At 49.1% G+C, this 24,762-nt stretch overlaps 2 protein-coding genes across 2 annotated transcripts; one reads left to right on the forward strand and one right to left on the reverse strand.

Annotated features, from left to right (window-relative positions):
* Positions 1 to 765: 765 nt before the first annotated feature.
* Positions 766 to 8,830, forward strand: LOC136284906 (solute carrier family 25 member 33-like). The gene is made up of 7 exons (XM_066175398.1): positions 766 to 851; positions 5,071 to 5,247; positions 5,782 to 5,859; positions 6,158 to 6,258; positions 6,854 to 6,920; positions 7,118 to 7,401; positions 7,503 to 8,830. Exons 1-7 carry the CDS (start codon positions 811 to 813, stop codon positions 7,700 to 7,702), a joined length of 948 nt encoding a protein of 315 aa, XP_066031495.1. The 5' UTR covers positions 766 to 810; the 3' UTR covers positions 7,703 to 8,830.
* Positions 8,831 to 8,925: 95 nt separating this feature from the next.
* CLSTN3 (calsyntenin 3) lies at positions 8,926 to 24,711 on the reverse strand. Its single transcript, XM_066175369.1, is given in 19 exon segments — positions 8,926 to 9,747; positions 9,831 to 10,048; positions 11,440 to 11,575; positions 11,699 to 11,844; positions 12,431 to 12,601; positions 13,699 to 13,925; positions 14,397 to 14,545; positions 14,728 to 14,885; positions 15,665 to 15,721; positions 16,768 to 16,930; positions 17,010 to 17,122; positions 17,410 to 17,679; positions 18,299 to 18,484; positions 19,135 to 19,284; positions 19,595 to 19,803; positions 20,283 to 20,478; positions 21,687 to 21,809; positions 24,496 to 24,673; positions 24,676 to 24,711. Coding segments are annotated over 19 exon segments (3,063 nt in total). The 3' UTR covers positions 8,926 to 9,570.
* Between the last annotated feature and the right edge of the window lie 51 nt (positions 24,712 to 24,762).

The raw sequence follows: 24,762 nt of genomic DNA on the forward strand, positions 1-24,762 counted from the left end.
TCTGTTGTAGCAGCGTGGTACCCAAACTGGATGTTCAGTGCTGTGAGTGAAGCCACAGCAGTACAGAGCTGTTCTGACAGCTTGTTTCATCTGACCTTCAGGCTATCCTCCTAAACACATGAACCGATCTGATGTGTGCCTTTTTGGCAACAGCATCATGTTGGTGTACATTCTGCTTTTTTTAAGGGAGATGATATTCAATGAACTCTGATGCGCTCTGAAACTGTGCATTTGAAAAAGCAACAGAGGATCTTTTGCCCCTGAATATACCTTGTCTTTCTCACACTGATCCTCTGAACTCCAGAGTCATGGGTCTAATTTATTCAGAGGGCTGGGTTTGGATTTTTTTTGTGTTTTTTGGTGGTTTGTTTGTTTGTTTGTTTGTTTTGGGGTTTTTTTGTGCAGAGCATTGGCCCGTTTTCATATGAACCCAAACATCCGAAGAAGCATCTGTGGTCCCATGAGTGAGGACGAGCGTCAGGAGCGACTTGGCTCTGCTCTTGGACCCATCGCTTCCACGTGGGTGAAAAAAATCAGTCTGCATTGGCACCCCTACTCGCAAAACAAAGTCGCGTTTGTTTAAGTTTGGGGGTCGGTTCGGAGGCTTGCGGGGGGTTGCTCGTTTGTTTTTAATGGAAGAGCCTTGAGCGGCCGGACCAAAGGAGCCGTGTGAGCTGTCACCCGTACATCAGTACACGGAGGAGCCCCGGCTCCCCTCGCAGCGCCCGCCCGCCCCTTCCGCTGCCGCTCCTCCGGGCGGGCGGGGGCCCGTGCGGCGGGGCCGGACCCAGGGGCGGCAGCGGCGGGGCCATGTCGCAGCCCAGCACGCTGCTCCACCTGCTCGCCGGAGGGTGAGTGCCCCGGGAGGGGAGCGGGGGCAGGAGGGCGCCCTGGGGCGGGATGCGGGCCGCGGGGGCAGCAGCAGCAGCCCCGCCGGGAGCGGCCGGGGCAGAGCAGCCCCGCCGGTGCCCCGCCGTCCCCGCCCGCGCCGTCGCGGCTGTGCCGGGTCCGGAGCGGGGCAGCCCCGCAGCTCCCGGGGGAATGTCTGGCTCCGCGGTTTGGGAAAGCCTCCCTGTGGGACATGGAGTTTCATCCAGCCGGGAATGCGGGGCAAGGGAAGCGGGGCGCTGGACCAGAGGCGCCACGAGGCCTCTTCAGCGGGGCAAATATTGGGGCATCCGTGTGTTCGGGAGGGCGGCCAGCTCTCTCTATCAGCGCGTGGCTGAGATTCCTGTGTGACTTTTCTGGCTTTAAATAGTGCGGCTGATTCTGGTGAGTCAGGTGTTTGGATCCCAGCGGTGCCTCTCTGCATTAGAAGCGTACCCTTGAGCAAGTAATTTGTCCCACAGCTTTTCTTCCTTTCTCTCTTTAAAGTCTCAAAACAATGAGCGTCAAGTTTATGGCACCCAAGAGCAGAAGATAATCTGGTCCTCCGGACTTTGCTGAGTAACTGCAGAAGTCCTCTGCTTAGGCAGCCACCTAATCCCTTTCCAGATCCCACCAACGTGCTGGAGTCCGTGGGACAGTGAAGCCTGTGATACAGCATGTACAATAAGGCACATAATTAAATTGTTTTTAATTAGTAGATTTCCAGTTTTCTGCAGCTAATGCAGTTCTTGTGCTACGTCAATCTTTGCATATGCGTACTTGTCCTCTCTGTTTCCATTGGTTTTTTGTATATGTTATTCTCTTTTATTAATTTATCCTTTGAAGTATATAGTCATTGCATCTTAGACTTTCTTATTACATTTTTCTTTCTTAGCTTTCGTCTTAAGCTTTTCTTTGTCTTTTTCCACCATGGTTCCTGAAAAACTGAGAGTTTGGCTAATGACAAGAGTGTCACTAGTGGGATCTTTGTCAGTCTGTATCTCGTCCTCATCCATTAAGCAATACTCCTGAATTGCAGCTAATTAAAACCCCGGGGATAGTAACGTGAATGGGAAGTTCAGTTTATTGCTGCACTATATTTAATATTACTCGTTTATGTAATGAAACAAAACAGGGTCTCATTCATGAAGGAACAGTTCTCCACTTTATCTTCCAGTATAAGAACTGGGGACCAGCCAAAGAGACTTGTGTGAGTTTTGTTCAGAACTAATGCAAGAACATAGTTCTTCCCACAGTGTGCAGTTAAACTGTGGGACTCCTGGCCACAGGATACTAGGGGGTTAAGGCTTCTTATGTGTCCAGAAAGCATTTTAAAAAGATGAATGAAAATAAGTGTGTTGAAGGCTACGAAAAGCAAGGCAACATTTCTGGCTGAGGAAATCCCTGAACTGAAAATTGTGGGAAGCTGGGAGAGTATTCTAGAGTTATTTCTCATACTCTTCTCTAGGTGACCTTTATTTGTCTGTCCTAGGCAGAAACCTGGTTTAACTGCAGGTTTGTCTCCAGCATTGCTATTCTTAAATGAAGATCTTCAACCCATCTTAATTTTTGGCTAGCCTCAATAGAGCTAACATGAATTACTAGTAAACCTCTGTGCATGTGCTTATGCACCTTTTAGAGAATTTTAAAAATGTTAACGGTGTCTTTTGTATTTCTCGATTAATCCTCTTTTTCTGTCACCTCAAACTTGTCGGTTTTCCCTTTAAAATGTGAAAGCAAAATCTAGAGGCTAAGTACCATTTTCTAAGGTAAAATTACCCGCCTTCTTCAATTAGCACTTTTTGCCACGGCTTTGCTCTGAGAGTACATGTTGTACTCATTTTCAACTGCTGCTCTTCATCCTATTTTGCAGAAATTGCTTTAGTTCCTGCTTCTAGAGTAATGACACATTATTTTCCATTTCTCCTGAAACAAGAATTTTGCAGACCTATGTCTTTCATAGAGTGTAAGCAGCTGTATCATCGTGTAATGCACAGTAATACAGCACAGTTGAGATTTCTTCTAGTTTTGAACAAGTGGTACCCCTCATAGCTTTAATTAATTTAGTGGGTGTTCTTTTTCCCTCTTTAGTCTTGCCATTGAGGCATATTGGCTCATAGTGGCCCTTCACCTCACACTCTCTTTCTGCTGATTAAATGGCCACTATGCTAAGGAGTAATAATTTAATTATTATTATTGCTTTTATAATACTTTTTTATTATCTATCTCTATCAGTAGCTTCAGGAACTTGACCTCAGGAAAATTTTATATATTCTGGAAGCAAGTGTTCAAACTCAGACCCTGACCATTGCAGGTGGGGACTTCTTGAAGAAATTAGATACTAAGAGAACATTTCATAAACTTTTGCTTCCTTATGCACTATTAGAGAGAAGAATTATTAGTATACCAAGCAATTGCTTCTCTCAATGTTTTCCTGATGTATTGTTTGCTCAGCCTTGAGATAAGGGGTTGAAACTGCCCTATTTGGACCTTTTAGACCTTGATCTGTCACCGTTGTACTCAATCTTCTCCTGAACTGGAGACTGTACTTCTGGTCAAAGAAACAACAGGCATGTAAGTCTGGAGCCTGCACAAGACAGATCAATTGAATCTATGGTAAAGAACAGGACTTTGGACCCCTAAGTGAATATGGTCTGTATGGGAAGAATCAATGTGGCCTTTGTAAAAGGAGACCCTGCCTCATGCAACTCTGGATTGCTGCATAGGCTGAGTCTTGGTGTCTGTGCTTGACCAGCTTGTTCACCCAGAGAACCTGAGCCAGGGTGTTCACTTCTTTGCTATGTGTTATCTTCTGAGCTGGAGCCAAATTCGGGAGTCACATTGCGAGACTCCCACCACTCATCATATACCATGATTTATCATATTTATCATATAAATTGCTGCCGATGGACTGCTCTGCAAGTCATCACCACATCTGCCAGATGTGTACATCTGCCAAGGGCTTGACAAAGCAACATGAGTGTTATGGAGTAGCTTAGCTAATTGTTGGCATCATTAGCTGCATAATCTCCTAGCTGCCCTATCTTCAACTCTTGGATGTCAGTGCAATAGGCATCCAGGCCTCGCTTTTTTTTCTTTTTTTTTTTTTTCTTTTTTTTTCTTTTTTTTTTTTTAAACCCCCATTTCTGTTTACAATGATAATGAAGCCCTAGGAGCAAAGGCTGTGAGAATACTGTATATGTTCACTGAGCTGTATAGACTTTTTCAAAATAATTCTTCAGAGCTCTCACTATTTGCTGTCCTGCACTCTCAAAAGTAATTCTGATGATATACCTGACTCCTCCCTGATATCTTGTAGTTCTTTGGTTGGCTTTTCTTTCTTTGGAGCAGAGTGAGCTTTTTATTAAGCCTCCTTCTCCTGTGAAACAAAGCAACTTTGGCTGTGGCAGATGTGAGCGATTGTCCATTTCTCAAAGCCGCTTGCATGGCTTACATGAAAATTCATCTCAAAATGGTCTTTCAGGTACTGAGTATCCTCTGGAAGAGCAGAGTTATCATTCGAAGGATTTAGAGGGGCAGAAGCTGAGAGCCAAATGTATGAGTCCTGACTTGTCCTTGGATGGTGGAAAGGGAAAAAGGGGATATGTGTCCTTTCAGCATTCCTGCAGTGTGATGAGACCCATTGATGGAGATGGTTCACGAGTTCCAAAAATAGGTTCTGCCTGCTGAAGGTCAGGGTCCTCTTTCATTAAGCAAGCCAGGCTTGGAGAGAGCCTGGCTGTTGGCAGAAAATACAGATCTTGCTTACAGGGCCTTGCAAATGTGAGTCTGATGTAATTATGGATTAAAGACACGGGCAGGCTGAGAGGTGGGAAAGTTCCATGCTGCCTCTCTGTGAGCTGGTGCAGCTGTGGTGAGGTGTGGGCCACGGTGCCTGGGGACCTCAGCAGAAGGCTTTGCAGTGAGGATGGGCAGCAGAAATGTTTGCTCTGGGGGACTGCTGATTCCCCATGGACTTGGGACTCTTTGTCTCAAATACTGAGTAAGTTTTCAGAGTGAGGCTGCCAGATGATGTCCCAAGCTGAGCTGTTACGTTAATCAGTGTCAGAGCAGGAGGTCATTTGTGTCACAGGCTGGGGTACCTAACCTCTCCCAGAGGGGAGAAGTTGTGGACAAGCAGGGTCAGAATTATTGCCCTATTATGGCACAGAGGTCATTCTTAAATGTGCTGCTGTGCCCTAGATGCGGTGGCACAGCTGGAGCCATCCTGACCTGTCCCCTGGAAGTGGTGAAGACACGTCTGCAGTCGTCCCAGCTGGCAGTGCGGCCTTTGTGCCTCCCAGAGATACAGCTGCCAGGGATGAGTGTGAGGCTGATGAATCCCACCCCACCATCTCCTGGAGTGCTCAAGTTGCTGAGGTGAGTTGGACAGGGCAGTGTGCCCGTTTACACCAGGGAGGTGATGGTTTGGCTATCGGGTGGAAGGTGTAAGGGAAGAGAGAAAGAGTTGAGCTGAGGCTCTGGAAGCCACAAGTGCAATAAAAGTTTTAATCAGAGCACAGGTAACTCTGCTTCTCGCCAGTGATCTGTGCTCTGCAAGGCAGCTTAGGGGACTGTGAGAAATTTCACAGCCTGTGATTTGATCAGACCTAGAGGGATAGCATTATCAAGAGTAGGATGCAATGACTAGTGAAAAGTGTCCCTGCCCATGGCAGGGTAGTTGGAACTAGGTGATCCTTAAGGTCTTTTCCAACCCAAGTGATTCCGTGATTCTGTGACTGAAGGAGAGAGAGGTGATTGGACAGAAAATGAGAGCAGGGCAGAAAAAGGATAACATGGGAGGTGAGGAGAGGGTGCTACAAGAAATACTGAAGAACAAAGGAGGAGGAGGAGGAACAGGAGAGCCCCCTGCTTAGTTATTCTGCTGATTTGTCTGTTCATTCCCTTCTGTAGGGCCATCCTTCAGAAGGAAGGCAAACGGTCCCTGTTCCGAGGTCTGGGCCCAAACCTCGCTGGGGTTGCTCCTTCCCGGTGAGTACTGCTCCATGACAGTGCCTCATGCTGTACACTTTTTAAGGGTTCTCTGTCATAACTGTTGCTCCGCTTTTTGAAAGTAGTCTGGGCCTTGTGCTCACGTGCCACAGGACACAGACATCTTCTGGAGCTTCTGATCATAGTGTTAAGATGATTGCTGTGGGTTGGGGATAAATGGTATCTGATGTCACGTTAGACAAAACTGTGCTGGGAGTAAGAAAAGCTGGAGTGAGACTGCAGGGTCTCTGTTCCTCATAGGGGAGCTGTAACCTCTTCTGCATTTTTTTCCAACCAGGGCTATATATTTTGCTGCCTATTCTGCTACTAAAGAGAGGCTTAATACTGTCCTGGTACCAGAGTCCAAGAAAGTACACATATTAGCAGCAGCCTGTGCAGGTGAGCCTTTTCTGTCTCAAATCAAAGCCAAGAGGTCCTTCTGTCCCAAAATGCCTATGTGTTTCATTCCTTCTCCATTGCTGCTCTGAAGTTTTCTCCCTCCACATGTGGAGAAGTGAGTCCCTTTGGTAACCAAAATCTTTTCTCCCTCTTCATTCTTCTTAGGCTCATCTCTTAAAGTCTAGTCTTTACCCCTTCAGCTGCTATAATGAGCTCTATCCTGCTGTGAGAGGAAGAAGGCAGTGTGTAATTTAGACCACTCATGGAACCATTTCTCTTGATATATCCCAGTTCTCTAACAAAATCCTCCACTCTTGCAAAATTAGCATGCTGTTTCCTGCCTCTTTGTAACACCCAGGCCTGTAGTAGGGTTCTGTTGGCGGCAGAGGAGCTAATTAACACTAGACAAAGGCTGGAATAGGGGAGGAAGAGAATCAAATAGTCTGCCCTAAATATCTCTCTTCAAGGTCATTCTCAAATTGCAAATGCCTGCAGCTTGCCAAGCAGAGCTCAGAGAGCTGATAGATCAGCACCTCTTCACGAACTGTCAGCGTGATCCTGGCACTCACAGCTGTCTTCCTGTTCTGTTCCCCAGGCATTAGCTCAGCCACACTCACCAACCCCATCTGGTTAGTGAAAACCAGGATGCAGCTGGAAGCCAGGTAAGGCAGGCCAGCAGTGCGGAGCCACTCCATGTCACATCAGGATTGGTTTGGGGGGAGGCAGGCAGAGAGAGGTCTGTGATTTCTCGTCAGACCATGGCCAGTCATAGGCTGGACAAGAGGATTATGGCTGTGCTCACAACAGCACTGCAGGTCGGGGTGCAGTGTGCTGTCCTAACCCTCTCCCTTCTTTCCAGGGTGAAGGGGGAGATGGCCAGCAACGCTCTCCAGTGTGCCATGCACGTGTACCGCACTGAAGGCCTGCGTGGATTTTACCGTGGGGTCACTGCCTCATATGCTGGAGTGTCAGAGACCATCATACACTTTGTCATCTACGAAGCACTGAAAAAGGAGCTGAGAAACAGCCAGCATTCCCATTCCCCATCACTCACAATTCCAGCGAACAACAGTGATTTCTTTGGACTAATGGGCGCTGCTGCTGTCTCCAAAACATGTGCTACGTGCATTGCATATCCACACGGTGAGTGGGTCCACTCTCCTTGCTTCTGTTCCCCTCGAGGGGAGATGCCATGCCTATAGGAGCCATCTGCTAATGTATGGCTCCCCTTCTTGTCTCTGCAGAGGTTATTCGGACACGGTTGCGGGAGGAAGGGTCACGGTACCGATCCTTGACACAGACTCTGCAGCTCGTGGTCCGTGAGGAGGGACCCTTGGCTCTATACCGGGGGCTGCTGGCCCACCTGATCCGCCAGATCCCAAACGCAGCCATCATGATGGCTACCTATGAGCTCATCGTGCACTTGGCCTCTTCCCCCTTGTAAGCTGTAGCACCTGGCTGAGGCTGCTGTGGAGGTACAGGGACATCATGGTCCTGACACCTGGTCTTTTGCAGTGCTCTGAGAGGTGGTGCATTTTGTCACAGATCAGATCTGGGGCAGGCATTCTCAGGACACAACAACTTTTTTGTGCCAAGTTTTTTGTTCCAGTGTGCACAATGTTGGGGCTTTTTTGCCTTTTGGAGACTTGAATTATTCCCGTGCTTCAACATGTCCAGGCACTGGTCTGACAGTGGCTGTTATAAACTTCCTTGATGAAAGGCATGGAACTTAGTGGGAAGGAGAGAAAGCAGAAAAGTGTAAGAGTGTCTTTGCTGCAGCATGTTCACTTCTTTTGGATCCAGTAACAACCATACGTGGGCACAGCTGGGCATGAAGACAGGCTAGAGCTGAAACATCTGAGAGAACTGCAGCAAGCAGAGATCTTGTGCTGCAACCTTTGCCCTCAGAGGGGCTCTTCCACTCTCACCTACTGTACTGCCTTCTTGCCCCTAAGGAGGATTTCTCATGCTTGGCTGCCAACAAATAGCAGAATTTTCCTTTGGGTCCTTCACATGTTGCAGCCCTTGCCCCAAGATGTGTAAGGCAGCCGACAGCCCCTTTTTTTTCTTGCAGGGTCTGAAAAACCAGACCAAGTAGATCCAGGAAAGAAGCAAAACCTGCTCTGAAGCACTATCCTAACAACTCATGCTACTGCTGGGCTCAGAGCCATGCTGTGCTAGTATCTGTTGTGTTTCCATCCCCTCCTTGCTCAGCAAAAAGAGGAAGATGCTTCCTTCCCCCAGAAGTGCTGGGGCTGTTCTACAAGCTGGAACCCCTGGTCTAAAAAATACTCTATCGTACGGATAAAGAAAGCAGATCATGTGAGAAGATGGATAAGGCTAAGGAGATTTGGCCTGTTTCTGTTGATACACTAAGTGTATGGAAAAAGCGTTATTTATTTTATTTTCCTGCGTTCAAGAATTTAGTTTGCTGCATGTGCTACATTTGCCTGTGACAGGCTTGAGTGCCTTCTGTTCCTCTGGGGTCCCTAGCACTGACTCCTGGGGAAGGCTACATTGTGTTTACAAAGTATTTTGACTCTCAAAAAGGCAGGAGGTAGGGTTCTGAGTGATGTGCTTTTCTTGTTTCGTCACATATGCTAAAAAATGTAACCCTTCTCCAAGATAAGGTAGTATTTTTAGTATTTTTAGTAAATACTCTGGACAAGCTCCAGTTTCACATTAGAGGCTACACTATTTCTTTCCCTGGTTGTAGTGAAAAACTGCAGAAGTCCTAAATGTTTTATTTGAAATCCATTTATTTTAAAATCCACTTTGTTTCCTCATCTTTCTTACCTTCATTCATTTAGTATTAGGAGTATTGACAATTTTACAAAGCGACACAAAGCTGCAGTGGTTTGTTGGTTGTTGGTTTTTTTTTTTTTGTTGGTTTTTTTTTTTTTTTTTGCATGAAACGAGAATAAACCTCAAATGACAACATTGAAAAAATATACAATATATATATATAATATCTGGGGAGGGGTTGTGAGAAACCCCACTCTGAGCCCTATGGCTGGCTCTGCCTTCCAGATTTCCATTCTTCTCCAACACCTGCATCACAGTTTGAACTGCGTCACCATCATGTGTAAGTGCCCTAACACATGTTTCTGGAGAGCCAGATGGGGGGTCAATAATGTGGGGAATGTCCACAATGAGAATGGCAGAAGATGAAGGAACACGGGAGGCAGAAATGGTCAGTGAGGGAGGAGCACATGTGTACACGGTGGGGCTGGAAAGAAGTTGAAAGTAAGACACCTCCTCCTTCCTGCCATATGTTTTGGGGGGATCCACTGGGCGGGTGTTTTAAAGCTCCTAGTAGCGGTGAGAGATGTCACTTTTGCCGATGATGTGCCGGTCATTCACATTCATGTCACTGCTGTCCGGGGAGTCGGGTGTCTCCGAGTCGGTGCTGTCGTCATCATCCTCCATGCCCTGGCCAGCTCTGCCCTCCACACTCCCTGCTGCCCTCTCCTGACAGCTCTGGTAGGACTGGGGAGGTAAGAGAGATGTAAGGGGAAGGATCTGACAACCCAACTGCCTGCCCAGCCCCGGCCACAGTGGCTGCTCCTCACCTCCATAGGGTTGACGATGATGGTGAGGGCTGAGTCATCCCAGAACATGTCGCTGTCTTTGCCTCCAGTGCCGGTGTGCCCCGACTCGGCAGCCCCAGGGACCTCCTGCCCCACTCCCCGCCGGTGCAGGGAGTGGATGCGCAGGATGCCGAGGATCACCATAAGTGCCAGGAAGCCCACACACACCACGATGATGACAGTGGCAGCACTGGGGACCACTTTGAAGAGAGAAAGCAAGAAGCTGTGTCTAGAGTCTGTCACAGAAACATGCATTTCCAACCTGACATCCAGGAACTGAGATCCCTGGGCAGAGCTTGGGTTTTTAGTCTGTGCAGGAACATAGCCTGACTTGTCTGTGCCCCTGGGCACAGGCAGTTCCTGTGATGTCAGCCTGGCCTGTAGACTCTGCACATCTTTGTCTGCAGAATTCACCAGAATATGTTGCACCACATATATCTGTATCCTGCTCTTGGGTGGGAGAAATGCGTGCTGGGGACAGCGTCTAAGGCTTGAGGATAATTTTCAGAGAGTTTGATTTCTGTGCAAGCAGTAGAGAAAGCAAGAAGCCAAAAGATGTCTTTGTTGCACATGGAGCAGATGTGAGTGCTACGATGGACTTCTAATGAGTGCTGTGGCAAAAGCCTGGCTTCTCCACAGGAGAAAACCTGAAAGTCATCTAAGACCCTTAGTCCGTCTCCCACATGTTTGTTTTAGGCCTGTAGACTGAGCCTTAACCCCCAGATAACCACCTTCCCTGCAAAATCTATCTAGGCCCTCCACAAATTTGTTTATGGTTCTGTTCAGCAGGGACAAGTTTGCTGCTGCCGTCAGGCGGAGCTGGGGAAGGGAGAGGCAAAGGCTGGCACCTGCACAGACTGCCCCTGCAGTGCCAGCTGCAGGTCTGGACCAGCTTGGGATCAGCTACTGCAGGAAGCTGCAGCAAAAGCTAGCTCAAAGGTGCCTTGCTTGTTCCTCTACGACAGGGGACCAAAATGTCTGTAACGAGTCCCAGAACTTTCACAGCCCAGGAGGAATTGATTGGAGTGTGGTCATGCCTGAGGCACAGGGCTACCAGCACAAACAAACATCTAGTCTAGCTGTGAGGCTTCTCTCTCCTCTGTTTTGGGGGCAAGAATTCTCCTCTTGTCTGTGTGGTGCCATCTCCCATATTTTCCTGCCTTGCTGACCACCACCTACTCCTATTTCTTTCTTTAGAGCAAGTGAGTCTTGACTCACTTTTCTCTCCTGCTGCTGAAGCTTCTTTCTGAAATTACTTTACACAAGCCCACACAGCACCTTTGCAAGGTGCATGAATGAAGTCAGCTTACAGTTATTCTTTTTAGACCCTCTGAGGTGTAGATTTCAGTCTGCTTCTACATCAAGAAAATAATATCCCACAAGAGGAGGATTGTTGCAGCACGCTCTAAAATACAATTTGACAAAGACTGCGGTCCACTGGCTAATGACAAGTGGAACAGAACAGCATAATGAGAATGTGATAATGGGTGCAGGGAGCCTGAGAGGAATCCTCCACTATAGGTTCTGCCAGGATATCAGTAAATCAGCATCCTGATCTAAAGGAATAAACCCAAAAGGTAGTGTTACATACTTGGGTTGCTGTGGGTGCTTGCCAAACTGTGCCCAGACAGCTCTGCAGGTAAATGATGGCCTCGGTGCACAAACTGCTGGGAGCTCAGAATATGGTTAGGATGAGCAGCTCGGTTCATGTTGTGGAGAACATTCACCTGCAGAAAGACCAGAGTGAGGGGACTCAACCCTGTATCCACAGCACATTCTATGCATTCCCAGGTGCCATGTCCTCCCCATGCATGGAGAAGAATCTCTGTGTGCACGTATCAGACTTGTACCTCGACAGTAAACTCGTTGCTGGAGTAGCGTCCATTCATCTCAGTGCAGGACAGGTGAAATTTCCTTTCATAGAGGGCAGCGCCGTGGTTGATGTGGTAGGAGACCTGGCGTAGAATCTCTTCGTAAACCGCGATGCTTTCCACGCCTGAGACAAGAAGAGAGGTGGGGGGTGAGGAAGCTCCCGCTCCAAAGTCACCTGGCATCCTAACCCTACAGCAACTAGAAGCTACAGAGGGATCCAAGGCAATGCTGAGTTCGTTAATTTTGGGAAGGGCTCAGAGATGGAGCTGGCTGTGAAGGACCTGATGGAATCCCTGCTTGCATCGCTAAAGCAAGTGGAAGGGAAGGAAGGATTGAGAGCAACAGCCCTGTTACATTCTGGAGAGCACAAAAATGTTATACCAGTCCAGAAGTTGAGGGATATGTTGTCCCTATCATGTCATGCAAAATGCTACTGACACCTGAGAACACCAAACCCCAAAGAGTAAGTCAGGAGTGATACAAGCCTGGGTGAGAGCTGACACCATGTCCCAGTACTTTGTGCTGGAGGAAAAGCCACCTCCCCAGGGAAATGGTCTGTGACTTCCAAAAGCCAGGAGTTCAAGAAATGGTTACATCTCAGTGTCACAAAGTACACCAACACAACCTAACCTCAAGTGCTTCTCCCAGTGATGCCTGACAGTCAGTGACAGAGGCATAACTAGATAGCTGTGACTGTGGAGAGGACGTACCTGTGATGGTCAGGTAGGCAGAGGTGTTAACCAGCTCCAGGCCCCGCTGCTGCAGCAATGCCCCATCCAGGAGCAGATACTCCCTCTCTGGGTCCAAGTCATCTCCTACCAGTGAGATCTCGCAGCCATCCAGGTTGTGCACAATCTCATCTGACATTCGTGTGTCTGTCACTGAGATGCAAACAGAAGGAAGATATGGTCAGAAAGCCAGACAGCCATCAGAGAAGGAAGGAGTTACTCAGAGGGGTACCTGCTTACCTAAGAGTGCTCACATCATATGTAATTACTTCTCCTTCTCCACCTAGCACTGACCTTAAGTAAAATCACTGTCAGTCTACTTACTTGTTGCAGGATGGTTCTAATGACATTATCTATGTACATAATAAAGTCACTTTATTTTGGAACAACATACTATTATCAGTCTGGTTCATGATAACACATCTTGGCTGTAAGGACTTTGTTATGACAGCGTGCAAATTAGGAACAACACTCACACATTCCCAGGCCCTGCATGCTTTTGAAAGCTTTTCCCTGTCTCACACTGTTGGTTACCATGGTTGAGATCTTATCTTCTTTAAAATGGCAACCACATTGAATAACTAACTGTTTTCAGCAGGATTGAGAACAATCTGCTCATAAGTCAATGAACTCATCATTGTATGAGGGAAGGCAAAGCTTCTAAACGAAAAAGTAGGAGCAAAACATCCCATTACCAGAACAGATAGGAAAGAAGCGAATGGACACATAGAGCACAGACTGCGGAGAAATAATCCGAGCATGATGGAAAGAAATTGAAGAACAGGATACTGTAGGGTGTGAGGAAATTGACTGGGGAATTCACAGGAATAAGCGAGGCAGGAAGAGAAGGAAGGGAGCAAGAAGTAAGAAAAGAAAGCAGGAGAGAAGGAAGTAGGATGAGACTCAGTAAGTGCAGGAGTAGAGAGAGTAACAGGCAGGACATCCATCCAGCACTGGATTCAATAAAGGGAAATGTAGGTAAAATGTAAAAGGGATTAGGAATGAGCAGCCTGGGAAAGAATTAGGAGAGAGTGAGGCAAAGGAACTGAGTGGATAGAAAAAGTACAGGGAGGAGCAGAAAGGGATAAGAGCCGATTAGCCTACATATTGACAGACAATGTGCCTTGCTTCTAAATTTGTAAACTCTCACATTCGGGTGTAATTACAGGGGCTCTACTTCCTCTGCAGGGCTGCAACTCGTGTAGGTCTTTCCAGTTTGTCTCTTACACTTTGCCCTGTGCTCCACTCACCGGTACCATGCCAGTTCTCATCCTTCTTAGCCTCCACCTGGTGAGAAATGGAGCAGGTGATCTGGAGGTTGGGGAACAGGGGAATTCCTTCTGGAGCCTCAAAGTCTGATGCAGGATGAGCAAAGTGGGCATTGCCACTCAGCAGGATCTGGGGGGCATCAGGTTGTAGCACCACAACATAGCCTTCCACATCAGGAATGGAGACACAAGACTCCTCACTGAAACACCTGAAGGAGAGCAGTAGAAAACATCAGTTGCCCCAAGCTTCCAACAACAACGTTATAAAAGATCACCTCCTGCCCATTACTTCCAGGGAAGGGAATATCCTTTTTCCATCAGTGTTCCTAAAGCTTCCCTACAGGCTCCTGCACAAGGCAGAGACGTGTGGTAAGAGTGACACCACTGGGATCTGGTGACTTGGTCACATCTACAAACACAGAGAAAATTAAAACCAGTCCACATGCATGGAACACTGCAAGTGGAGGCTGAAGTTCTGCATAGGTACTAGGAGCCAATACTACAGTATCCATTTGGATATTAGATAATTGATCAATTCTTTTCAGGAAGATTTTTACCCATTTTGAAACCATCTTAAAATACAATTATTTTAAAATACAAAGTGAGTCAATGTAACTTTAGTCAAAAGAGAGGCAACCCTCTTGCTGAACTGAGCCGGAGGTGCAGGTTTGCCCACTCACTTGACAGCAGTGGTGAGCCTGAGTGGCCGGACCCCAGGGGTAGCAAATCGCAGTGAATTCATGTAGGCCACATGCTGGATTGCATGATTGAAGGTTTCCACATCATCACCCTCCAAGGTGAGCAGGGACTGAGAGGGGTTCACATGAACCTAGAGGTGGAAGAAAAGAAAATGCTTATGGTTCCTTGGCAAATGACAGGAATCCAGGCTGAGAGAGACACATAGGAGAAAGGTGGGGAGCTGTCTGAGGTGGGGGAGCAGGCAAAGTCCTGGGAAGCAAGGCTGGGGAGGAGAGTGGAGGAGACCCATGCAAGCTGGGCAGATGGGCATACCTTCATCCCTTTGCCCAGACTGTCGAAGTCACTGTAATCAAGCCCCTCACGGCAGGCATACAGGCATTCAATAACCTCCCGGCTCTCCAAGCTACCAGGGCGCACAGTGAAGCCAGCCAAGTAACCATGGAAGTAGTGGTGTATCGACAGAGGATCTCCTGAGGGAAACATGGGAGGTGGAGGGTGTGAGAGACATGGCGAGGAAGAGAGCAAAACCACAGAAGCAAGTGTGAGGGCCATGCAGAGGTAAGGGAGGTAGAAAGACACAGAGGGGGGCATGGGCCATGGAAAAGCCCAGACAACAAAAGCAACAATGTGAGGGACATACAGATGTTAAGGGTGGTGGAGAGGGACAGAGGGTTGCACAGGATATGGAAAAGCAAAGACAACAAGACAAGGGATGCTGAAGAAAGGAGATGAAAATTTTTGAAATTCCAGATGGGGGAAAACAAGAACACCAGACTAACAAAAAGACGAGGGCAGTGAACAGTGGGTAGCATAGAGGAGTTTCTATCAAACTGCTGAATGCCAGATGAGAACAATTTCTTGTCCCCTTCTCACTCTGCTTCCTGTGAGGGCTTGTAAAAGAAACTACACATTCTACAGATAGATAGGGATGAGGTGACATCTCCTGATGTCTCTAATGGCTATTGTGCTCTTCAGAGACCAGCTTTAATGATCAGGCATGAGTACTCTTTCTCCACACAAAAAGCATACTCCAACTCTCAAAGCAGGCTGCAGTCCTTCTATCAGCCTTTTCATGCTCCACAGGTACCAAGGTATCAAGGACCAATCTGCCAAATAAGGGGTTTCCTCCCAAGGCAGTGGGAGGTGGCAGGACAGGACTGGGGAAGCTTTATGAGGAAGGCACCATGCAAGAAGTGATAGTCATGCACAGTCAAGAGGGGAAGAGACCCATCTTCTGTCTTTTCCTTACCTTGCACAGAATCAGTGGCGTTCTCGCTTCCTTTGGTTTTCTCTTTGTTTTTTTCCTCTGCAAAAGGAGAAAATCTGGATGAACAATAAGGCATTGGAAGATGGTAGTTACAGGGTCAGGCAAGTATCTCTAAAAGGGCCTGTATTGGCCAGTCCACAAGAACAGTGCCCAGCAGTGCACCCTTCAGCCCTAGAGGCAGCACATCACAGATGACAGAGGGCAGAGTTCCTGTCATGAAGCAGATGGTGAGACTGTGGGATAAGTAGTTGACTTAAGGGAGAAACTATAGTGTTTGCAGTTTTTCAATCCTTTCCCAGTGTTATCTATTTTGGGAATTAGCCATGTTCACAATAAGCTATGTTCTCAACATCCCTTAGAGACTCAGATAGCTCCAGGAGAGGGTCCCAAGCTGATCATTATTGGTTGTCTGCAAATCACCAATCAAGAGAGCATGGAGCTGTGGGAAGACCTCTGACCTTAGAGAAGCAGCAGTACAGCAAAAGATTTGATCTTCCTAGAAATTTCTGCTGGAATGAAGGCAAGCAGTAGGCAAATTCCTTTAGTTCTGTCCAGCTTCAGTCTATTAGGAGAACTGAAGGATCTGAGAACTGCAGCCTTACAACTACACAGAACAGGTTTTTAATCTAGTAGTGGCCTAACTTTGTTCCTAACCTGATTTTTGTCTTTCAACCCAATTCTTGCACAGAAGGATTTATGACTTTTTCATATAGACCCTCAATACAGAGAAATCCCCATCAATGCAATCAGCAGCATAAATAGTACTGCCTGTTTTCTGGTGAAAGGCTTTGATAGAAATGCCAGTGCCTGAATGAGGTACAGAGTTTCAACTCTCCTTTGCCTGAAAGTTGGCCTTCCACTGCATGTTCTATGGTTGCTGTCCAGGAAGCTGCCAGTGACACTTTTCTCTGAGCTGTTATTACCTTGCTCCACGAAGAAGGAAGGAGCCACACTAGCTTTGGTGCCAAGGAGGCAAGATGGCTGCAGTGTGGTTTGCATCATTTTGTACTGGGTGGTGTTCCTTTTGCCTCTCCCGGGTCTCCCTCCACCCCCTTTTTTCCCACATGGGAAGAGCGGGCACTCACCGGCCCAGCAGGCCCCGATCATAAGGGAAGGTTCCGGCCGCGGTGGGTGGATGAGGCCGTTGTCGTGGATCAGGGCAGGGTCGTAGGAGACGCCGTCCACGTACAGCGTGACCGTGGGGAACTCCAGGTTGAGGGCGTAATGGTGCCACTCATCATCGCAGACCTGCGGCAGACAGCAGGGCACGGCATCGGCAAAGGGCAGAAGGAGCAGGGACATGGGGAGGATGCAAACCCTTCCTCACCTGCTCAAGCTTCCAGAGGAATTTCACAGGCCTTGCGCTTTCCAGCAGCGGCCAGTAGAGGAAAGAAATCCGGCAGCCATGCACAGCCAGAGAGTAGTGCGAGTAGCCATCCTCTGCCAGGGACAAGCACAGGGAGTTACGCGTCACGCTCCAAGCAGTCCCACTGGTCAGAACCCAGAAGCCCACGCTGCCATGCATGACTGGCACTCAGCACCACGTGCTCAAAGGAGGCCTGATCGCTCCAAGGAAAAGAGACACCTAAAGAAGCTGTGTCCCTAAGGAGGAACCCCTGCCCTAGTCCCGCTTTGGAACATCAGAGATTTACCCCTGCAGGGACAAATCTTTCTAAGGAGTTAAGAGGCAGTGGGCAGAAGTGTCACCACCCCAGGAGAAGTCTCACCGCTCTGCACTGTGCTGCAGATCACCGTCTCCTCTTCCCGCCTGCCTTTGCCGGGCACCACGGCATGCTTCATCCACACGGACAGGGTGAAGTGGTCACTCAGCCCCTCGTGGCCACTTGGTCCATTCACCACAGGCACCTGGGCAGCCTGGCTGCCATTGAACCAGTAGATGAGGCTGCTGTCCTGGCTGTAGTGCACTGAGAGCCGCGCTGTCCAGTTTGCTGTGGGGCTAGGCACTGGCAGCAGGTCAATCTCTCCTGAAGCAGCACCTACCGAGAAGGGAGGGAGTCAGAAATGTTGGCATGGGAGAATAAGGAGCTTGAGAACTGGGCATCAGACAAAGTGGGCACTGCAAGCCTCACTGTAATGTCTCAGCACACAGGGAGACAAGGAGCTGCCTAAAGGACTTCTCCTATCTGGAGAGGAATGGTGACTTTTTGTTCAGTGCTGACGGAAGTCCAACAGACTCTGCAAACTGGGACAATGCATAGAAATCCCTGGCTTCCTAGCAAGGAAAGCACAGGGTAGTCCCTTATAAAACTAGAAAGCTGTGGAAGTGTTCAGTGCCAGGCTGGAGACTCTGAGCAACCGGGCCTAGTGCAAGGTGTCCCTGTATCTGGCAGGGATGTTGGAACTAGAAGATCTTTAAGGTTCCTTCCAGTCCAAACCATTCCACCATTCCATGAGTTATGGGCAGGAACACCCATTGCCCTTCAATGCAACACACAAGCTCGGTGTCCTCCCACCCCAGTGACCACAGCAGACATGAGGAATGTGTCCCCCGGCACCTCTGCTATGTGAGGCTCAGCTACCGCAGGGAACCACCCCAGAGGGAGGGGTAGGGTGCTGTGCCACAGCTGCCCTCAGCCCAGGAAAGAACAGATTCACCACAGAGTTTGCGCAGTGACTTCTCGGAGTAGTTATCCCGGTCACAGCCCTTGGCCACGTGGTTTGTCTGCAGCTCCACCGTGGCCTGGATGTTCCACAGCGGCTCATCACAGGTCTCCAGGTGAATGGTGGGGAAGAGCGCGAGGTTGCCTGCACCGGGGGTGTATTCAATCCTCTTGTTCCAGCCTAATGGAAAGGAGTGAAAGAGAGGGATTAAGAACTGTCCAGGACACAGGGCCGGAACACCTGGCATACACACAAGTGGCATCTATGGACTAGTCCAAGTTTTTGGCCCTTTCCACATTGGAAACACAGTTTTATGCAGCTGGCATCAATGCATGGAAAGATTTCCTAGAAGCACAGAATCCAAGGTCCCAGCTTCTACAGCTAATACTGGTGTGTCATCACTCTGTGGTTGGTCAGCCTCTCTTATCAGGCAGAGCAGGGATTTAGCTGTGTTGATTTCCCCTTAATTCTAATTGACTAAGGTGAACCTGCAGGAGCATGACACCACTGGAAAAGCCAAATATCTTCCAGAAGAGCAGCCCCAAAAACAATCTTTGCTGAATACTGTCTGTAAGCCTTATCAAACACATGGCAGTTCACAGTAATCCAAGGAATGATTTTCCAGTGTTAGAATTTACCTTTCAGTGACTTTGCAACAGACTTAGACATCTGCTGCATCCCCTGATGGAGATGGGTTGGTGCCAGAACTGAACCATATATATGGGCACACAAATTTATATGTGTATATACAAACATTTGTGATGAGCAGGACTGAGTAGGAGCTGAGCAAAAGGGAAGAGAACAGATAAATGTGTTTGGAGGTTTCATACCCTGCCAGCTGGGCTTGCAGGTGGGTTTCACCTGGATTTCCACTTCAGCATCATCAGAAGCCCTCTTCTTTCCACAGTCATAGGCTGTCACTGTGAATTTGTAGACACGATCCGCACTGTACTGCAGCTTCTCCGTGTTCTCAATGTTCCCTGGTTTGCAAAACAAAGAGATCAAGGTAGAGGACAGGCAGTCTCCTCAAAGACCTTCCTTCTAAAAATCACTCCTATCTTTGATCAATGACAAAAACAGCCAAAAAAGAGTTGAGTCATTCTGCCCAGTGTCACTTTCTAACAAGTTATAGCATCCCACAAAATGGATGCTGCTGCTCTTGTCACCAGGACAGATCAGCAGCGCTGGAAAATTTATTTAGTACAGCTCTGCCTTCAAATGGGGCTGGCAGAGGAGGAGCAGAGCAGGAAAAACGGGAGTGATGTGCACATGGTGGGCGAGGATCCTTACCGTCGTTGTCAATGAGGAAGGGAATATTGGGGGTCAGGATCTCATAGTAGCAGATCTGGCTGTACTGCGGCGAGCAGTCCCCGTCGATGGCCTCCACACGCAAGATGCGGTCATACAGCTTTCCCTCCGTCACTGCCACGCGGTACAGCTTCTCCACAAAGACAGGAGCAAACTCATTCACATCGTTTACTCGAACGTGCACCGTGGCCCTGATGCAGAGAGACATCAATAAGAACTGATGCGCTGATTAGGAGCCACGCACCACCTAAATTTCAAAGTAAGTCATTCCTTTAAAGTGAGTCACTCTGATTTCCAGCTGTCAAAAGCAAGGACAAGGAAAGACACCTTGATTTCAGTGCAGCAATGTTGTCACACAGGTGCTGGGACAATGGTTTCCAACCACTCAAAAAGAGTAAAAGTAATAATAATGCAATCTGGACCTCCTACCTATATGCAGCAATGCAAAACACCACTTTTAGAAAGTGCTGTCAAACAGCCCTCGTTTCTGTATTCACTCATGTGACAGTCAGCAAACGTTTCTCTTTGGATCTTCTTAGCACATTGAGTTACAATATCATGGCTAGAGAAAAGTACTTCTGGCTAAAGAAAGTGTTTAAACAGCACCTTTCCTTTGCATTTTTGTCACAGATCACATTTTGTACATGCAGCAATGTCTGTATGAACTTACTTGTGTGATTTTTTGGTATTTGCTCCATCAGGCCCCTCTCCACAGTCATAGGCCTGGATGGTAAATGTGTGCTCCTTATGCGCTTCACAGTCCACTGGTTCCTTGGCTCGGATGAGCCCCTCTCCTGTAGCTTTGTCCAGGATCACAGCTTCAAAAGGTACCCCTGACCCATGGATCCTGAAGCCACAGATTTCACCTGGTACACACAAAAACAGAGAGGAAGGGGAGAAAGAAAAGGACGGAGGAGAGCACATTACAACCTTCCCTTCCCCTCCCTTCCCCTCCCTTCCCCTCCCTTTCCCCTTCCCTCCCCTCCCCTCTCCTTTCCTTTCCTCTCCTCTCCTCTCCTCTCCTCTCCTCTCCTCTCCTCTCCTCTCCTCTCCTCTCCTCTCCTCTCCTCTCCTCTCCTCTCCTCTCCTCTCCTCTCCTCTCCTCTCCTCTCCTCTCCTCTCCTCTCCTCTCCTCTCCTTTCCTTTCCTTTCCTTTCCTTTCCTTTCCTTTCCTTTCCTTTCCTTTCCTTTCCTTTCCTTTCCTTTCCTTTCCTTCTTACACTTTCCATTCTCCCCCATTATCATCCTTCATTTTGAGCAGTTTTTTGTTCCCTAGGAGTTCCTCCTGCTATCCCTTACAGCCATTAACGGTGCAGATTGCCATCTACTGGAGAATACTCCCACGCCAAGGAGTCCTGACCAGCATCACGAAAGATTGAAGGTTACAAGCTTCAAGCTACATTTACTAGTGCTACACAGCCACAGTCCTGGGGGAGCACCTTATTTCTCCTCTGCATTCCTCAGGGAGGCAAAACAGGCCATATACTGCAGATAGCCAGAGCAGGAAGATCCATGATGTCTCATCCACCCACACACGTAAGATGTGCAGAGTACCGCAGGGAACTGCAGATAGGGTCACCTAAACCCTAAAATTCAGCTCACAGGGACCACATTTACTCTCCCAAAGCTGAAGAAGAACACATGAGGAAACTCCAGGCATGGCCTAAGCAAGCACTAGGAATACAACTATTGAAAGCCTCACCGGTTGTTCTGGGGATTTGTGCTCACTGTGAGGGGATGTAGCACTGCCAAGGAAGTGTGCCCTACCAGCTTTCTCCAGGGCTCACAGACACAGTGCTGTGCATGTGATCTTTGGAAATAGCAGAACTGCGTCAAAAAGTAGCTGGCTCCACCCTCAGTTCCTCTCCCCAAGGAAACAGCTCACAGCATCCTAAATCAAGCTGTGCCCAAATTGCCTCCAGACTTCACTAGGGACCACCTCCGGAACAAGGTTTGGAGGTGACTGTTTCCTGAAGAGAGGTAGGACCAGCACAGGGATGAATGTCACTGTGTCCCTGCCTCTCCATAAGCGTGTCCCTGCCTTCCACCCTTGCCAGAGCTGTTCCCCACCTACCTGCATAGCGCAGTGGGGCATCCTTGTCCAGCGCAAAGAGCGGCGGGTTGAGCAGGACGGTGTTATCATTCTCCATGACGATGCCCTGATACTCAGCTTCAATCCATGGTTTGTGCTTGTTTGCTGAGGCAGATTTGGGGTAAGGGATGGAGGACAGGAATGTATTAGCCACCAACTGCAGATTCAGTAGGAAAAGGGAATAATTTCATCCCCTGGCAAGTAACAACCACCCCTCATCACCTTCTTCTCTAGAAATAAAGACGTCTAAAATAGGCTGGGAGAAAAAAGTTATCTTTATTTAGTTCTACTCATGGGAGACCTCTTCAGAAACAATGTGTTCCTTCTTGTGTCCTCATTACTATCTTATTAACAATAGGTGGAGAGATGTCTGGGTGCCCAGAAAAGCTAAAGTAGTTAAAATAAAAGGGAGTTCAAGAGGCAGAAGTAGCCTCAGCCTGGAGACAGATTCCAAATACTAAACCCTTTAGCTCCATTGAAGCCATAATGGAAGGATCCAGCCTATATCTTCCCTTGGAGTATCCCCAGGGGACAATGCAGCCATTATCACTTCTGCCTAGCACCTTCTAGACTAAGGCCCAGGACCTACACAGGCATGCCCAGGTACACCTTCAGTCAGCCATCCTATGCACTGAGAGCCCCTTGCTCCTTCATTCCCCACTCCATGGTGAGCACCATATTCCTTTGGCCCCTCCTTGCTAAGCCCGTTGGCTGGAGCCCAGCCAGGTTTGGCATGGAGGCAGCAGCCAGCAGGAGGCTCTGAAAAATGTCACAGGCCCAGAAATAGCAAATTAATCTTTATCACACAGGCTCCGGGGCAGGGAAAGGGAGAAATAAAGGGGTGAGGGGGAGGGAAAGGGAGGGGATAGGAGGGGAGAGGGAAAAAAAAATCATTACAAATTACGAACCCCTCCCCCATGCCCACTCCCTGCCAAATGGGCCTCAGAGATTATATTACATGGCCTAGTTACAACCCCCATTCCCAGATAATCCCCCACTCTCCCACCCCCTGGAGACCAAGATTTATTACAACCCAGCAATACTTTGAGCACAGCATGGCTCAGAGCTGGTGGGGAGTAGGATACAGAGCCATTCCCCTCAAGGGCACTACTTCCAATATGTTGAATCCATCCTCTGCAGCAGTGTCCTCTGAAAGGCCATACTGGCATGGCCTCGTGTGTTGACTCAAAAGGGGCAGCATCCTGTGCAACCAAGCATTTGTGCATTTCGGGGCCAGGGGGTGCTGCCAGGGTGGCTGGGGGGCCAGCAGGCAGGGTGACAGGTCAGCGAGGGGATGTCCCAGCAGGGCAGAGTGGGCAGATCCAGCCTGGTGTGGCAGCGAAGAGCGTGGGTTGGCACTTCTCCACCACAGTATTGATTGAGATTATAAAGCATTGCGTAGGAAATCCAGAGAAACATCCATCCTGCTCAGTATGCAGGTGGAATCCTCCCTGTGTGCAAGTGCCCACAGCTCCCCCTGCCCCTCCATTGTCCCCACCAGATTCCATTCTGTTCTGGCCCTATCCATGCGCCACACCACCGAGGTGGGGATCCAGAGCTATAAATGCCAAATGTGCCCTGTTGCTGGGGTAACAAGCTGATGGCACAGAGATAAATCCTTTGCTGCATCCACCTGCAACTTGGGAATCACCAATCTGATTTCTCGGGAAATGAGTTGTTGGAGAATAAAAAAACATTTTAGGAATATTTTTAGGATACAGACTCCTACCAGGATACAGACTCCTACCCGCTTCAACAAAGCTCCCGTCAATCTAATATAATTTGCCAAAGGTGGGTAGATGTTTCCGAGTGCAAATTCACAAAGCAGAGGGAGAATCCAAAGCATGAGGGGCCTCTCCTTGCCACCAAGCCCCATGGAAGCAGAACAGAACAAATGAATGCCCCAGCCAGTATCAGGGTACACACAGCTCTGCGGTGCACCCGCCCCATAGCCCTGACTCTTCCAAGGCACGGAAAGCACCCTAAGGTGTAACATTCCCCAGTGAGCCCAGAGTCCCTCAAATGTTTACAGATTTTCCCACCCTGTCAGATTACCAACGCACTGACTCCCCTCGGATGAATCTCTCACGCTTGTCTCTACAGCCACAGATCTAGAAACCTACATCTTTCCCCATCACTCTGTGAGCTCAAAGAACATCTGCATTCAGAATGTTACAGCTGTAGCGCTGGGGTGGTCTGGGGGGCTTTTATCTTTATCACATAAAAAACATAAAATCAACCTGCATCATTAATGCATAACTATACATAAACAGTTCCTATTGACAGATTGTAGATGGATGAACTAGGACTGGAAGATGGAGCTAGGGAATGTGTTTTATGAATTGCAGGGGTCTGTGAAGAAACAACATATTCTCTTTCAGCATGCCAGGGAAGGGATGGGAATCTAAATCCACCCAGCGATAACTAAACAAAAGCAAGACAAGTGGGTGGAAAAGGGGAAAACGCGAGGGGAGCGCTAGGAGACGAAAGAATGTAGAAAAAAGCGGTGGTAGGATGACAGATGGACAAAGTAGAGAATGGGGATGGGATGGCATGAGGGCGCCCGAAGGGGCGAAGAAAGCCGGAGCCGCCGGGGACCGCGGAGATGCCCCGACAAAAACGTGCGGGGCCAAGGCGGCGGGCAGCGCGGAGCCGCGCCGCCACCGCGGGGGCGGATGGACGAGCCGCGGCCGACGCGTCCCTCCAGAGCCCCTCGGCGGGGGCTGCCGGCGGCTCCCAGCGGAGCGCCCGCCGCCGCCCGGGACCGTGCCCGCGGCGCTCCGCCGCTCACCTTTGTTGGAGGCGCTGCCGGGCAGCGCGGCGCAGAGGCAGAGCAGAGGGAGGAGGACGGCGGCGCGGGGCCGAGGGTCGCCCATCGCGGCGGCGGCGGCGGCGGCGGGTGCCGGCCGGACCCACGCCCTCGCTCCCGCGGCGGCGGCACGCAGGGACGGCGGCACCTCCGGCAGCCGCTCCGCGCCCCGCCCGGCCCCGCCCCGCACTGCAGCATGACGTCACGGGCGGCGGGGGGCGCAGCCAATGCGCGCGGCCGCCGCGCCAG

This window comes from Chamaea fasciata, unplaced genomic scaffold (assembly GCF_029207755.1).
Source record: "Chamaea fasciata isolate MVZ Bird 193981 ecotype frontalis unplaced genomic scaffold, bChaFas1.0.hap1 SCAF_2, whole genome shotgun sequence".
Classification (NCBI taxonomy): Eukaryota; Metazoa; Chordata; class Aves; order Passeriformes; family Sylviidae; genus Chamaea; species Chamaea fasciata.